At 41.2% G+C, this 17,477-nt stretch overlaps 1 protein-coding gene across 1 annotated transcript; it reads left to right on the top strand.

Moving 5' to 3' along the window:
* The first annotated feature begins 15,644 nt into the window (after nucleotides 1–15,644).
* Nucleotides 15,645–16,850, top strand: LOC145340895 (uncharacterized). The gene is made up of 2 exons (XM_080185442.1): nucleotides 15,645–15,877; nucleotides 16,228–16,850. The coding sequence occupies exons 1-2, from the start codon at nucleotides 15,733–15,735 to the stop codon at nucleotides 16,353–16,355; spliced, it is 273 nt and encodes a 90-aa protein (XP_080041568.1). The 5' UTR covers nucleotides 15,645–15,732; the 3' UTR covers nucleotides 16,356–16,850.
* The last annotated feature ends 627 nt before the right edge of the window (nucleotides 16,851–17,477 follow it).

Below are 17,477 nucleotides of genomic sequence, written 5' to 3'. Positions count from 1 at the left end.
CCAATGTTACCAAACCCTTGCCGGTGGAGTGGCATGAAACATGGGACCACTGAAAGCTCATTTGAGTACATTGGCACTTCATTAGCAAGCACTCTCACCGGCACCTCCCCACTCACCGGATAGTCAGTGGTGGCACCATTTACAATTGGTCTACATATGTGTGAACCTGGCACCTTTGATTTGATTTGTTATTGTCACATGTATTAATATAAATGAAAAGTATTGTTTCTTGTATGTTGTACAGACAAAGCATACCATTCATAGAGAAGGGAACGAGAGCATGCAAAATGTAGTGTTACAGTCATAGCTAGGGTCTAGAGAAAGTTCAACTTGTGCGAGGTAAGTCCATTAAGTCTGATGGCAGCGGGGAAGAAGCTGTTCTTGAGTCGGGTGGTATGTGTCCTCAGGCTTTTCTATCTTTTTCCCAACAGAAGAAAGTGGAAGAAAGAACGTTGAGGTATTTGGGGTCCTTAATTATGCAGACTGCTTTACAGGGGCAGCTGCTTTACTGAAGTGTAGACAGAGTCAATGGATGGGAGGCTGGTTTGTGTGATGAATTGGGCTACATTCACAACTCTTTGTCGACCTTCACCTCGGAGGGGGATTTTGGAGGTGAGTGCTTAGGCAGTACCCTCGACATGTACTGCTCAGGGGGCACTGGAGAAGATTCAGGGGCACACAGATAAATTCATTTCAGGGCCAGGTGTGGGGTTCCAGAATCGCTATTTTGGGGACAGGGGTCGGGAGGGTCAATTGCAGTCCTTACCTTCCATTCATTTCATGCACTCATTTGCTTTAAAGGGGTTGTGAAGGCTGGTGTGCAGGCAATGCTTTTCATATCCTCCTTCCTGGGTTTCTTTCCATATCATAGATGAGGGTATGCCCTTCCACATTGAGGGCTCGTAAGAGGGTGGGAGGGGCATAGCACTGCATTCTCACACTCCACAGGGATGAGGCGTTGAATGACCACAGTGGTTCCCCCAAGCTTGGTGGCATCAACAGACAGGATGGAGGTTCTGTGGGTTAACAAGATGACCTTTATTGCCAAACATTCAAAATAAAATTATGACCTATCTGCACTAGTGCCTATATTGACTCATGGCCATTAAGTACCTATGGTTTCTTAATCTTCCTGACCCTCCCACTATGTCTAGGCATATCCCCAGGATCTGTAGCTCAGGTTAAGGCAGCCTGTTGACTTACATGCCCTTTTATGTAAGATGACCTTGGAGAGCATTCCCTGGGAAGCCAGGACCTTGAGGGTCCCGACCTGCTTTCAGGCAGCTCAGGTGTTTGACTGCTGCCCTCCTCAGTGTCAGCAGCTGTAGGTGTGTCACTCACAGGGAGAGGGGTGTCAGATTGACTGGAGATGCCCAGGGTCCCCTGGCTAAAGGTCCCTGGGCTGTACTCCTGCCAATCCTCTTCCCTTCAGGTTCCCAGTGCCCCTGTGCTCCTCCATGGGATGCAGGGGCAGCTGGAGTGAGATCAAAAAGCCCCTCCATTCTCTGACACTGACGCATGGATTTCTACACTGAGCCATGATGCAGGTATCTCCTGTCATGTAGTGCACATCTGCAACAAGGTCTCCACTGCGATTGCCACCCTTTTAGTGTTGGCCTTGTTGCATACTCATTTCAAAGATCACTGCTATAAGTGTTAAAAATGATGCAGCATTATTCCCTACCTGACTATAGGAAGTAAGCAGACATAGAGCTAAATCATTTTAGAGGAAAATTGATACTAATCTTGGAGATTTTAGATAAAAGGGAGCTAACATGGGAACAGGAGTCATTTCTGAAAGAATTACTGGGAAGATCACGTAGCCTTGCAAAGCTTCCTCTCAAATATTGTAGCTGGCCTTTCTAAGGTAGGGAATGAAGGAAGTATTATTGTTTTTGGTGAATTTTGCATGTACAAAATTTTGCAAGATCCAGAACTTAAAATTCAAAACCTGAAATTAGAAAAGGGACATTATGAATTAGATTGAAATATTTCCAAGCCATGTGTATTTTAAACAATTATCAAAAAAAGCTTTAATAAAAATCAGAATTTGTGCCCTCCATATCTTTTATACTGATTATTTCCCAATTAATATTAGGGTAATGTAGGGAAATTGATGTCTAATGATTAGTTTTAGTTTAGTTTGCACATAATAGAAGTATGTCAGCCCAATAGGGTTTTATGCTGAATTCTGAGACACAAGCTCATCATAGCATCACACTCAAAATTGACAAGGGAGAAAAAGTTTACGGCCCTTGGTGCTGCAGATGCAAGATCTCAAGGTTGAACAATTACTGGTGTGGAACTATCCACCTCATTCACAATTGAAATTATCAACTCCATTCTCTAAATTCAAAGCCCTACTGTGGAAAGAAAAGTATTAAAACATACAGCCTTGGGCATTAAATTAGTGCAGTTTAACTTGCGATGTTTAAGGGGAAGTCACTGCATGTCACACTTTATGTAACCATTTTTGATTTTGTATGTTTACAATTATGTTCTGTAATTAGCTTTTGTAACTCTATGGTAATTTTAACACATTCAACTAACATATTAAAATGTATGTCATATTTAGCGTACCAATTACTTTCAAACATTCCTATGTATTTTGTCTAGACTTTGTGTTTTTGATGTAACTTTTACCTTTTACAAAACTATGCTAAGTTTCATTGACCTGGAAAGTCTAAGTCCTGACCTGTTTCTGATATCTCCAGGCACTGACATATCCAACGCTGCAAAGAAAGGATGTCCCGAAGCATGGTACATTGGGGAGACCATGCAGACGCCACGACAACGGATGAATGAACATCGCTCGACAATCACCAGGCAAGACTGTGAATTTTTCACAGGTTTTTAAGTTGGTCCGCCTTGTTGTCCAATGAGGGGCATACACGCGATGGGTCGTACTAGGGCTGCTCTTGGATGTTTGAGAATAGCCTAGTGCTTCATGTCGTTAGTGTACGCTTAAACTGGACCAGATGCTGGGCAACACGACAGCTCAGTGACTATCACTGTTTGCTGTGCAGACACATGGATTTGGGCCAGTGTCTGTGGGAGTTTGCGCATTCTCCCCGTGCTTGCATGGGTTTTCTCCGGGTGCTCTGGTTTCCTCCCACACCCCAAAGATGTGTTATTAGGCTGATTGGTGGTAATAAATTGTCCCTAAATTAGTTTTCCCTCGATGTGGATTGCCATAAGGGTCATGGGTGGAGGGGGAACTCGTAATGTTAAAAAGGCGGCGCAGGCTCGTTGGGCCGAAGGGCCCGTTTCCCGGGCTGTTTTTTTTTGCTCTTTGTAAGACTGTTCCCTTCCTGTTGGCAAACACTTCAGTGGTCACGGGCATTCAGCCTCTGGCCTTTGGGTAAGCATTCTCCAAGGCGGCCTTCACGACACACGACAGCGCAGAGTCGCTGAACAGAGACTGATAGCTAAATTCCGCACACATGAGAACGGTCTCAACAGGGATCTTGGGTTCATGTCACACTATCTGTAACCCCCGTGACTTGCCTGGGTTTGCAAAACCTCACTTACTGTACTGTCTGGAGACAATACACATCTCTTTAACATGTGATCAGTGCTCCTTCCACTCACATTGTTGGCCACTTTAAGACTTGAACAGCAGGTTAGGTGTAAAGATTCGCATTCTAATCAGTAATCTGTAAACTGTCTGTGCTTTATATGCTCTGCCTGAGGATAGAAGTCTCCATTCACCTGACGAAGAGCTTAACCTCGAAAGCTTGTGAGTTTACCATCAAATAAACCTGTTGGACTTAAACCTGGTGTTGTCAGACTTTGTATTGTGTATAGCCAACAAAAACATACTGGGTGGGAGTTTGCGGCCTCGCTGATCCCAAAACCGTAAAATCCTGTCCGAAGTCAATGAACCTTCTCGTGGTCCACCCCTTGCCTGCTACAATTCCTGTGGCGGCCGGGCAGTAAAATTCTGGCCACTATTACAAAACAGTTGGCTTAGCAAGAATACATTGATAAGCTCCTGTTTTAATGAAGTCTTACAGATCAATTAGAAATCCAATGTTTCCAGACGTCACATGTTGCCTTATTTCATGTAAAAACATGAAAACTATTCTCCCTTTCATATTAGTATAGTGTAAATGTATTTATCTATAAGTTTTAAGATTATATACAATTTTATCTACCTATATCTTTAAAGTAAAGTAACTCATTCCGAGTAAGTAGAGTGAAGTAACAACAACTTTCAAGAAACCTGTCCAAAACATTGAGTCACTGATAGGAATCTGATTTAATACCAATTAAATGACGTCTTGAGACAATGAGCTCAAGATATCAATTATCGAGGCGTGACTGCATATTTCCCTCATCCTGGATAAATGGGTGAGGAAAATATCAAAACATTCCTTCATCTTAACAAGAAGCAACAGAAACAAACATTAATGAAAGCGATGGTCCCACAAGTAATTCACACCTCAGAGGGCCAGTCAGGGGACTATGGGAATGATATCAATAGATGACCATTTTCCTCGAGATACCAATCATGCTTACCTAGACCAATCACACATTGATCATACACTCTTTAAGCCAATTAAGAATTAACTTCACCTCATTTAGGCTAATTAGAATTCAATAACATCATTGGTCACACTGTGGTTTGTCGGTTGAAATGATAAAACAGAAGCTTTGACTGAGCAAATTTCACATGTTTGGAACTGAAGTTTGTTTGTAGTGCTTGCTGCCCAGAAGGAAGCAGAGGTTATGGGGAGAGATATAAATTTAGCCCAAGGCAGAACCAGAAAGCAAGAGTATGCTAGTCAAGTCCTGACCTGTTTCTGATATCTCCAATTTACTAAAGATTTCCTGAGGTAATTTACCAAACTGTTACATAAATATTTAAAAGTCTCAAGTAAACACAATTAAAATTTAAGTTCAAATAATATCTAGAACTTACAAATTTGGTTATTTTTCAGTCATACTTTAATTTCTATGGCATTGCAATAACAAAATCACATCCTGAAGCAACTTCACTGGCTTTTCAAGCTACAAAAGTGTTGATTTTAGAATATTTTTTTCCTGTTGATTGTATTGCAGGTGTCTTAATCAGGGAATGAAAAATCTCTTGTTCTGAGCCTTGCCTTCATCCATGAATTAATTCTTAATAGATTCGGTGGTCAGTTTTACGCCTGGAAATATTTTATGTCTGGTACTGCTGATTACATGATGGCCCTTTGATATAAAGGGGCATGGATTTGGATAATGTCCGTGAGATTAAACCTTGTATATAAACTATCTACACATTTGTACATAATTGAAAGGAATGCATATTATTTTGACTGAATTTCATCTTGGTCTCCTAATGTAATTTGAAAAGCATTTAAGAAATGTTTGTGTATTTGTCTACTGTACTTGTATAAAATGTACATTCATTTTGTGTTTGAATACATGTACAGAAAATGAATTTTATGAACATATGTTTGCTGTTAATGCATTTTCATGACTATCTGCCTATAGCAGATTAGACCTGATTGGTTTCAATAAATTAATGTGTCTTCATCCAACAAATAGAATCCCTTCATTTCACTTCAAAAGCAATACATAATTAAATTAATTCTTTCCACATACCTTAGAAGGCAATATCTTAACAAGTGAAGACAAGTGGGTTCCAGTCAGAACCCCCCCGCCTTCCACCCTCGGTCATAACCTCCACTGATCTGAGGTTGGAAAATTGTTCCCCTGAAATAAAAGCAGGGAATGTTGGAAAAACTCAGCAGCTCTGGCAGCATCTGTGGAGACAGAAACAAACAGAGTTAATATTTTGAGTCTGTATGACTCTGCTTCAAAGCTCTGAAGAAGTTTTGCACCTTAGTTCCCTCTGCTACATCAGTTAGGCATGATGTAGATACCCAGTACGCCCTTTGAGCAAATATCACAATTTATCAATGTTTCAAAAGACCTGCTAATCAAAGAGATCAAGCAATTGACTTTTATAGGCTAGCTGAATTCCTACTGATACAGATGCCACATAACTGCACTTATGTGGCCCTGGAGGACAGAGATTGCTTAAGTATGCATTAATTGATGCATATTATAAAATAGTTAATTCAGAATTTATTCACCAAGAACGCAGTATCCAATTGTCCAGCAGTGAAAGATCGATTTCTAAATTTGGGCAAGAAATAGCAAGACTAATAAATTGGGCTTTGCTCATCAGATGAAATTATGTTTTCCAAAATGATGATGGTCTTTTAGGCACCATTATCTGTCACTAAGGTTGAAAGCATTCACAACTTCATTCTTTCCTCTTGACCCTAACGAAAACATCACCATATCACTTCCCCTCTAGCCACAAGCCTGGCTAGAGGGGAAGTGACTATGCATTTTTAATTCGTCCATGACTACCCAAATTTCCCTCATGATCCCGATACTAGCTGACATAAAGAATTGCATCTTATTGACTACATGAAAAATGGCTCCGCCACTGACAGCATTCCATGGACAAAAATTAGCAATGATCATAAACTCACTGACCACATTCTCAAAAATGAGTGCAATGGCCTGAGCAAGGACATGAGTGAATGCTTAAATCAGATCCTTTTAATCATTTGTGGTTCCAGCAACTCTGAAAATACTGAGCAATTCCTTATTCCTCAAGTTCTTCATTCTTTTTCCAAAAGCTATCTTTATTATTTCTCTGGCTTCAATGATAAGTCACAGAAGACAAAAGATCCATTTCCTGTTATCTCTTTGGTTTGTAGGATGACTAAACATCAGTTTACTTACTCATCTAAAGCTTTGCTATGGATGCATGTTCGTTCAGTTTTGTTATCTTCTGTAATAAATTGCGAGGTTGATGTGCATCCTGCTACTTGCCATTCATTATCAGAGAGGGTGAAGGCAGCTAGACAGCTTCTGTCAATGCTTTGCAATCTGCAACTGTCAATGTGACCTAGACCAAAACTGAACTTTGAAGACTTTAGAATTCAGTTCCCAGCTGGCTGAATCAAAATTAGAATCTTGCCCTATGAGACATTATAGATGTAAAATTGAAGTGCTCACTCTGCTACTGGGATACGGTGGAATAGATTCAGGAGCCATCTGGGAGAGTGTGCAGACCAGCCGCCCAATGGCACCAGTGAAAGGGCAATAGGATGGGCAATAAATACCAGTGACACCCACATTCTGTAAAAATAAAGTTTTAAAGTCAATTTTGAGAATTAGGATTCATTAGGATTTTACCCATTAGTTGTTAGAAGGGTAGGTCCTAGGGGGAGAGGAATCTAAATCCATGTCACATTTTGAAGACAAGAGGAGTGTTCCTGTCTGTATCTCCTAGACCCACTGAAATCATTTCTAACCATTTTAATCCTCTTTGATTGCATCATCAGGTAACATGGGACAGTGTGCAATGACTAGTTGTTTCCCCAAATTGGTACACAGAGTGCTACGTTATGTCATCTGTTCCATCTACTCAGCATTTAGTTCCTTTCAGGATGATGCCTGACAGATCAGGAGTGGAGATGAAGAGGTTATCTGTTTGCATTAATTTTCCATTTAATTTTAAATTTGCTATTCAGTTCCTATCTGGTAGAGGTTGTGAAAAATTGTCCACTCATCTGTCTTTGCAAGGAGTTTACAGCATATTCAAATCTTCTTCAGTGAGCCATTGGAGCTTGATTATAGTTTGATTATAGTTCCTTTTTACTTTGTGCTTCTGATAAGGTCAAGTCCTAAAATTGAAGATTTTAAGCAGGGTGGATTTCCTGATGTGTTCACACTTACTTGCATCAGTTTCACAAGAGGTCAGTATGTTCTAACTCTAGGACTGAGTAAAGTCTCCAATGTGCATAACTTCTCATACCCTGAATGATCTCTTGCAATGCTCCTTCAAATTTTGATAGTTCTATTGAGGCACAGATAAGTTTTAAAGTTTATTTATTTGTGTCACAAGTAGGCTACATTACACTGCAATGAAGTTACTGTAAAAATCCCCGTATCACCATACTCTGGCTCCTGTTCACATACACTGAGAGAAATTTTAACACGGCCAATGCACCTAATCAGCATGTCTTCGGACTGTGGGAGGAAACCAGAGCACCCGAAGGAAAAATATGCAGTCACAGGAAGAGAGTGCACAGACAGTGACCCAAACCAGGAATTGAACCCATGTCCCTGGCGCTCTGAGGCAGCAAAGCTAACCACTGTGTCACGGTACCACCCTAGTGATGGAGTACAGAGTTCCCACTTCTTTCTCATATGCATAATATTAGCACTGCAAACTGCCTGAGAAATGCCACACAGCTAACAATTACTTAAAGAATAGTAGCTACCATTTAAAAGTTGCATGATCACTATAAGCCAAGGGGTAAAGTTACAATATTCAATAAAGGAAAGGTTCCAGCTTGCACTTGTGCAGATACACAAATGATGTTTTGAATCCATGCAGGATGAATACACTGTTTCCCTCTATGAAATGCAATTGCCCACTAAAACGGTGACCGAGAATGTTCTGCAGATGAAAACTGCGAGGTTGAATGAAATCAGCAATAATATTTCCTCTGAGCTCTACAGCTACACAGCAATCCAGAATGGCTCCTGCAAACAATATACAGGTCTCCAACAACCAGCATTTCTTTTAAGAGGAGGCTCTTTGTGTGGCCATGCAGCCATCTTAAAGGAATCACACAGTGCAAGCAGGCCATACACAGCAAAAATAAATTAGAGGGAACATCAAGCAGCAACATTTGGAAGGCCTGAATTTAAAACCAGAAAGAAAACCTAAACCGCTGGAAACCTACTAAAGTTAGGTTATGTAACAATTTTTCATATACAATAGCTGCTGAAATACCATAAGTGTTTCTTTTTATTTCATTCACACCATGTCACTAGTCCTGCACATAATGTGTAACAATACTAAGCAAGAGTCAATCTCAAGCTCTACCTTACAGCTAATGGTTGAAATGATTAAGGATCATCACACAATGTTTCATTCCAACTCAGTCTTGCTGAATGTTCATAGCTCACCAATAATGAACATTAAGGGATGCTGAAGTGTCCCAATATACTTTATTTAAACTAGTTACATTTCTGAAATGTTCCCCAACAGAAAGAGAATACTCCTGCCTGGTGATTGATGAGCGGTGTTCATTCATCCATTGTTGTAGCATCTGCATGGTTTCCCCAAGGTACCATGCCTCGGGACATCCTTTCCTGCAGCGTATCAGGTAGACAACGTTGGCTGAGTTGCAAGAGTACGGACTGTGTGCCTGGTGGATGGTGTTCTCACGTAAGATGGTGGCATCTGTGTCGTTGATCCGGCACATCTTGCTGAGATTGCTGTGGCAGGGTTGTGTGGTGTCGTGTTCACTGTTCTCCTGAAGGTTGGGTAGTTTGCTGCAGACAATGGTCTGTTTGAGGTTGTGCTACAACAATGGATGAACGACCATGACCATGCAGAGTCGCTAAGCAGAAACTGATAACCAAGTTCTGCACACATGAGGACAGCCTCATGTAGTAATTAAACATAATGCCATTTTCCTGTCTCTAAACATGCTTTATAGTGTACCAAAGGGAAGGGCCATACATGCAGCTTACAGGGTAGGCAGGGAAAGAAAAGCAGGATTGTAAACTTTTAATTTTCATCCTGTAAGGCATGCTGCAAAATTTGGATGGATGCTAGGCAAGAACAGAATCAGGCTTGGCTAAGGAATGGCCATCTGCGCAAAAGAGGAGAACAGCTGGCACATGGAGCTGTCTCCCAGCAAGAACCTCTGTCTTCAGAAAAGGAAAGGAGAGAAAAGGGGAAATAGATTGATCACTCTACTTCAGCCCACTTCATTTTAAATCTGAGATTGTTAAAGTTATTGCAGGATATGGAGCAATGCCTAGTCTGTGGAATTATGTCTCAGATTAGCCATGATCTTCCTGAATGTCAGAGCAAGATTGAAAAGCTAAATATATACAAGACACTAGTTAGACCTCAACTGGAGTATTGTGTACAGTTCTGGGTGCCATACTATAGGAAGGATTTGAACACAATGGGGAGAGTGCAGTTTACAAGAATGGTCCTAGGGATGAGAAACTTCAGTTATGAGGATAGAGTGGAGGGATTCGGACTGTTCTCCTTGGAGTGAAGAAGGCTGAGAGGAGATTTGATAGAGATATGCAATATCATGAGGGGGCTGGACAGGGTAGATACGGAGAAACTGTTCACACTCGTAAAAGGATCAAGAATTGAGGACACCGATTTAAAGTAATTTAAGCAAATGTGATATGAGAGAAAACTTTTTCACATAAGGAATGTTTTGGGTCTGGAATGCACTGCCTGAAAGTACAGTGGAGGCAGCTCAACTGAGGCATTCAAGAGGGCATTAGGTGATGATTTGAATAGAAACAGTGTGTAGGGGTACAGGGAAAGCCATGATACTCATTGGAGAGTCAATGCAGACACAATGGGCCAAATGACCTCCTTCTGCACAATTCTGTGATTCTGTGAAATGTCCTCTCCTCATTTCTGTTTTCCCATGTTCCAATATTTACCACTATTCAATTGCCATAATTTAACACTAACAAAATGCTGGGACAAGTGACATTCCAAGGGATATATTCAGAATTAAAAATTGCAGAAGGAATTCTAATGCTTCATCGAATAAGATAGGATCATCCTAATGGCTGGAATTTTACCGCCCCGATCGCCACGGGAATCATTCTGGGTGAGGAACAGAGCACGGAAAGGTCCATTGATCTCAGGCGGGATTTTGTGGTTTTGGAACGAGCAAGGCTGTAAAATCCTGTCCAATAGCACTGAAGGAGGCCACTGATGATTATACATTAGCGAGTATGAGAAATCAAAGTTGTTTACGTCTCCTCGGAAGCTTAAGGCAAGTATTTGATGATGGTTGACCAAATGTCACCTTAAAATCCAGTTGGCTGGATTGGAAAATGGTCATCTGCTTTGAGATATCCTGGGTTAACAATGACATGTGTTCCTTGACACACACCTGCCTGAATTTTAGACAATGGATCAAAACACACTCGACAAGAATGCAATGGTCAGTTGAGGAAATGTTAAGGCTTTATCACTGAATGAATGTTAAATTTGGAAACATTCAAGGCCACAGTCAAGAGTACTTTGTATACTTTTGGTCTTCTTAACTTAAGTTTGTATGGTAGTTGTGGCTCTGTTTGCAACATATTTTCTTCTCAAACACAAATAAGGGTTTAAATCTCATTCCAAAGCTGGAAGACAAAGAAAAGGCTGATACTCCAATGCAGCACCAAAGGAGAACTGCAGCGTTGTAGGTGTTATGTTTCAGATGCGATAATAAATGGAGCTCCAACCTGTCTGCTTTGGTAAAAGTAAAAGAGCCCATGGTAATATCTTGAAGAAGAGCAGGGAAGTTATGGTCAACATCTGTTCCTCAACTGACTTCATAAAAAAACAGATAACCAGGTCATTATCACATTGCTGTTTGATTCAGTTTGTCAAGGATACACAAACTTTGAAGCACATTGAGAAGTCCAATGGTCAAGAAAAATGCTGTATGACTGCAAGTATTTTTCTTCTGAAAGATACACTTGCCTTAGGTATGCAACAAAGGATTGTAAGATTGATTCCTTCGATGAGAGGCCTGTCCCATGAGGAGAGATTGAGTTGAATGAATCTAAACGTCCTGGGGTCTAGAGGAATAGGAGGTGATTTGATTGAAACATATAAAATTATAAATGGCTTGACAAAACATTAAACATACTTAACAAGGAGAAGTCTCACAACACCAGGTTAAAGTCCAACAGGTTTATTTGGTAGCATGAGCTTTCGGAGTACTGCTCCTTCATCACGTGAGTGAAGAGTTGGGTTCACATACATAGACACAGACTCAATTTACAAGATAATGGTTGGAATTCGAGTCTTTACGGGTAATCAAGTCTTTACAGGTGCAGACAGTGCGAGTGGAGAAAGGATTAAGTACAGGTTAAAGAGGTGTAAATTGTCTCGAGACCTAACAGTTAGTGGGATTTTTCAAACCCAGACAAGTCATGGGGGTTACAGATAGTGTGACATGAACTCAAGATCCTGGTGAGGACAGGATGACCAGTGAATAAACAAGTTCACCTATTCCATATCCCTACTAATGGAACATTTCGATGACATCTAAATAGGTTTACGTAAGGCCCATTAGACCTCTTACACTCTCCATCAGAATACAGAGTGCAGTGAGGATCAGGATGAGGGAATCCATGTCACTGTGTGGAGTTTGTACATTCTCCCTATATCTGTATGAGTTTCCTCCTACAGTCCAAAGATGTGCAGGTTAGGTTGATTGGCAATGCTAAATTGCCCTTTAATGTTAGGGGGATTAATAGGGTAAATACACGAGTTTAACGGTTGTCAGCACAGGCTCGATAAGCCGAATAGCGTCCTTCTGCCCTGTAGGTATTCTATGATTCTACAACCTGGTGGGTGAATATCTGAAACCGGGTCATCTCTTGTGCCTCTTGGGAATTTTCTAAACTCACGCATTCGTTTTTTCATTTGTTTATGGGATATGGACATTGCTGGCTGGGCCAGCATTTATTGTCTATACCTGGGGGCACTTAAACCTCAACTACATTGCTGTGGCTCTACAGTCGCATGTAGTCCAGACCAGTTAAGAGTGACAGGTTTCCTTCCCTAAAGGACATTAGTGAACCAGACATGTTTTTACAACAATCAATAATGTTTTCATGGTCATCAGTAGATTCTTAATTCCAAATTTTCTTTATTGACTTCAAATTCCACCATCTGCCATGGTGGGATTTGAACCTGGGTTCCTGGAGCATTACCCTGAGTATATGGATTACGAGTTCAGTGACAATACCACTACACCACTACTCAATAATCACCAGGCAGCAGTGTTCCCTTCCTGTCGGGGAACACTTCAACAGTCAAGGGCATTCAGCCTCCGATCTTCGGGTAAGCATTCTCCATGGCTGCTTCGAGACACGGCAACGCAGAATTGCCAAGCAGAAACTGATAGCCAAGTTCTGTACACATAAAGACGATCTCAACCGGAATCTTGGGTTCATGTCACACTACATGTAACCCCAACCATTTGGCCTGGGCTTGCAAAATCCTACTAACTCTCCTGGCTTGAGACAATTCACACCTCTTTAACCTGTGCTTACCCCTCTCTCCACTCGCATTGCCTGCAACTGTAAAAACTTGATTACCTGTAAAGATTCACATTCCAACTAATATCTTGCAATTGTGTTTATGTCTATATATGTCCTATTTGTGAACCCAACTCTCCGCTCACCTGATGATGGAGCAGCGCTCCAAGAGCTCACGATACCAAGTAAGCCTGTTGGACTTCAACCTGGTGTTGTGAGACTTCTTACCATGAACAGTTAGCTATTGGAGAAATCAAATTTTTTTTAGTGCAAACCTCTAGATGTGCCTCAATAAAGGGAGTGCAGCAAGAGAATTCCTGCCTCCTCCTCGCACATCTACTATCTCCCTCACAAGTGAAAATCCATGGATAAAAATTGTGGTAAAGGCAAAATGTTACCGATGCTGGAATCTGAAACAAAAACAACAAATGATGGAGCATCTGTAGAGAGAGAACAGGACCAATATTTCAAGTCTGGCTAACCCTTCGTCAGGGCTGCTGGTGTGTGATAAAAATTGTGGGGGCTGGTGGGATACAGCGAAGGAGCTTAGCACTGCACGAGGACAGGAAGTTTGTGGTGGACGATAAGGCACTTAACTTACTGTTGACCAGTGAATCAAAATGCATCATTGGTTAGGGGTGACACATTGGTTAGCACAGCTGCCTCATAGTGTCAGGGACCTAGATTCGATTCCAGTCCTGGGTGACTGTCTGTGTGGAGTTTGTACATTCTCTCTTATCTGCATGGGTTTCCTTCAGGTACTCCGGTTTCCTCCCACACTCCAAAGATATGTGGTCGGGTTGATTGGCCAAGCTAAATTCCCCTTTAGTATTAGGGGTTAGCAGGATTAGAATATGGGGATAAGGCTTGGGTGGGATTGTTGTTAGTGCAGGCTCAATGGGCCAGATGGCCTCCATCAGCACAGTAGCAATTCAATGATTCTATGATTAAACTTTGGGCACTAAGATTTCAAGAGTCCCTTCAGGTGCTGCACGGGTAACGCAAATGAATAAGATGTATATTGCTAATGTACCAGGTAAAACAGCCTGTGTAAGCTCTGAAACTGAAAATGCTGGAAAATCTCAGCAGGTCTGGTAGCATCTGTTAGGCATTCTCTCCTTAGAGATGCTGCCAAACCTACTGAGATTTTCCAACATTTTCTCTTTTGGTTTCAGATTCCAGCATCCCCAGTAATTTGCTTTTATCTGTTGTAAGCTCAATTGGAACATCCACTTCCTTAAAAAGAGACACCTCAGTATTGTTTCTAAAAACTGCACAAGGAAAGCACCAACCAACCAATTTGTTCACCTCTTGACAACAAAGAATTATAATTATGGACTGATTGCATTATTCTGGGCGACAAGGGGGAAAACAGAGTAAGGCACTACATAAATCATTCCCAATAAAATATTTTATATTTTTACCTTTCAGTACTTTATCTCTAATCAAAAAAGCCAATTCAAATTAAGTCCAATCATGGTCCCCACATGAGGGACAAACCTGATCCAATCTGACAAGACATTGCATCCCATCTTGGGCTTGATCAAACAAGATCGTGAGGTGGAGAGGTTCTTCCCACTCAGAAAGGACAGCAGGACTCGGGGGCACAGCCTCAAGATAAGGGGGGGACAGTTTAGAAATGAGTTGAGGAGGAACTTCTTCACTCAAAGGGTGGTGAATCTGTGGAATTCTCTGCCCATTGAAGTGGTGGAGGCTGCCTCGCTAAATATATTTAAGACGCGGGTAGATAGGTTTTTGGTAGGCAAGGGGACTAAGGGTTATGGGGAGAGAGCGGGAATGTGGAACTGAGCCACTTCAGATCAGCCATGATCTTATTGAATGGCGGGGCAGGCTCGAAGGGCTAGATGGCCTACTCCTGCTCCTATTTCTTATTTCTTATTTCTTATTTCTAAGATCCAAGCTGACAGGGCGAGGCATTGCAGCCCCCTCCCGGGCTTGGTCTAATGCTTCATCTTAGCAAAGGCACTACCTGCTTGACCCTGGTTCCACTCCTGCCAGGTAAGTATTGATGTTATTTGTGCATGTGTCAAATGATCGATTGGCTGCAGCTCCATCACCAGATGCAATCGCTGCATTTTTCAATTTCAGCAACTCTGAAACAGTTAAAAACAAACAGCAGTAAAATAGGAAATTCCGCCTGAAAGCTGGGGTGAGCATTTACAAAGGATTGTTACTTATTGTGGGATTGTGAGTTTCTTCTGGGTGCACTGGTTTCCTCCCATATTCTGAAAGATGTGTTGGTTAGCTGCATTGACACCAACAACACCAGAGGGTGGTGGCTAGGGGAATTTCACAGTAACCTCATTGCAATGTTAATGTAAGCCTTACTTGTGACTCTTAAATAAACCAGCTTTAACTTTACTTTGTTGCATTGTGGACTTGTCCTCAGCTGCTAAAGGATTTCATAATTTGATATCACGATTTGGCGAGAAGCATTTTCAGGATGTTATTTACAACCACGTACCAATGAGATTGCTCAGTGCTTTCGTTTAATCATGCTGCCTGAAACTAAAAACGAAACTGAGTGTTTATACTTAACGTCGGGAAGCACGGAGGAGACACGGCAGCTTTCAATTTTTCCAAGACGGTATAATGGGGAAAATATATCAAGTGTTTGTTGTGGGGCTGAAGGGGAAGAAGACCACTATTGATATTTCCCATTCCGAGGCAGAGTTTAGCGCGATGACAATCCCTAACTTCAAGAAAAAACTGCTGGAGAAACTGCCAAGCCAAGCAGGTATGTGAGCCGTGAGAGCAACGAGTGGCTTTTTAATGGGATAAAAGTTGGATGGGGCATCATTTCACCAGGCGATGGAAGTTAAGAATTGCCTCCCCCGCGCTGTAAACAGCGAACGGGAAAGTGAGTGTGTGCATAAGAACAGAACTGCATGATGCTGACACCGTTTTATAATCTTTGGTTTTATAGGATTTAACCCCAATTTGGGAATTTAGTTCTTTGGAGGTGATGCTGGATTTAAATCTAGTTTACCTTCACGTGAAACTGATAATTAATGGTATTCAGGGCGTATTTGTAATTTTGTTTATGTTTCATTTTTTTCCCTATGTTTTTCTTTTTTGACGGAGTAGTCACAGATCTGCGCCTTCTTTTCGCTAGTGTGGAGCTGGAAGACGGAAAGACATTCTCTGATTACCAGATCAAGGATAAATCAACTATTCTGCTGGTGGTGCGCCTGCCAGGAGGAACGGAACAGTGAGGATGAACTTAAAACCCTAATTTCCCCTCTGCAAACATGCCTAAGACCTTAAAGTTCCGCCTCATAGAAATCTGATAATCATCATTATATCGCTGTATTAATACAGAAGAATGAATACACGACCAGGGTCTTAACATTTTAAATATATTTGACAGAATCTATCAATGTTGTCCAAGTGCTTGTGAAAAATAATTGCTCATATTTTGATGACTACTTACTAAGCAGAGGAACCTTTTCTTTGGCCTGTTACTTTTAATGATGTCTTTGTTACATCCTTACCAAATTATTTCGAAATGTCCATTTACAATGACTTTTTAGTAAGTGAACAAATGTCCATTGATATTACAGTAAAATTCTTTGTGAGTTTACAGTGGATGAATCGGATACATATATTCCTAACATGCTAATTAAAGCAAATGATACATTTTACTTGATATGCTCTTTGACAATTATTTTACTTTATCATCAACAATAAATTTTACATTTAAGACTTCATACTGTGTCTTTGGGAAATTTATAGAGTTGCTTTAAAAAAGAATCATATCAGATCTGGAATAATAGCATTCGGAATGTGGGTGACATTGGCGATGCCAGCAATTATTGCCCACCCTTAATTGCCTTTGAGAAGGCACAGTTTGCCACGTTCTCGTACTGCTGTAGTCCAGCAGTTTTGGTACAAGTGAATGGCTTGTCAGGCTGTTTGGGAAGGCAGTTAAGAGTCAACCACATGACTATGGATCTGGAGCCACACACAAACAAGACAAGGTAAAGATGGCAGGTTTCCTTCCCTAAAGGACATTAGTGAATCAAATGGGTTTTTACAACAATTAATGAAAATTTCATGGTCACCGTTACTGAGAAAAGGGGAACGATCTTATGGAAAAAATTCTAAGTCCAGGACGAACATGAAAATGGGAGAGTTTCTGATCAGTTCTTTGGGTGAGTTCAAATCTACTATCTTATCCACTTAAACAAAAAAACCCTCAAAAATTGTAGGGGGAAGGCATGGGGCTAAAATCACCTGAATGTTGGCTAAGAGCAGCAGCGGGTGCAATTGTGCACGCACAGCAAAGGTCTGTCACTCAGCTTCTGTTGTTTTCAGCCAGTGTCACAAACAGCAAC

This window comes from Carcharhinus amblyrhynchos, chromosome 3 (assembly GCF_965287045.1).
Source record: "Carcharhinus amblyrhynchos chromosome 3, sCarAmb.v2.hapA, whole genome shotgun sequence".
NCBI lineage: Eukaryota > Metazoa > Chordata > Chondrichthyes > Carcharhiniformes > Carcharhinidae > Carcharhinus > Carcharhinus amblyrhynchos.
The sequence above is the reverse complement of the archived record's forward strand: the minus strand, read 5'-3'. Positions and strand labels throughout refer to the sequence as shown.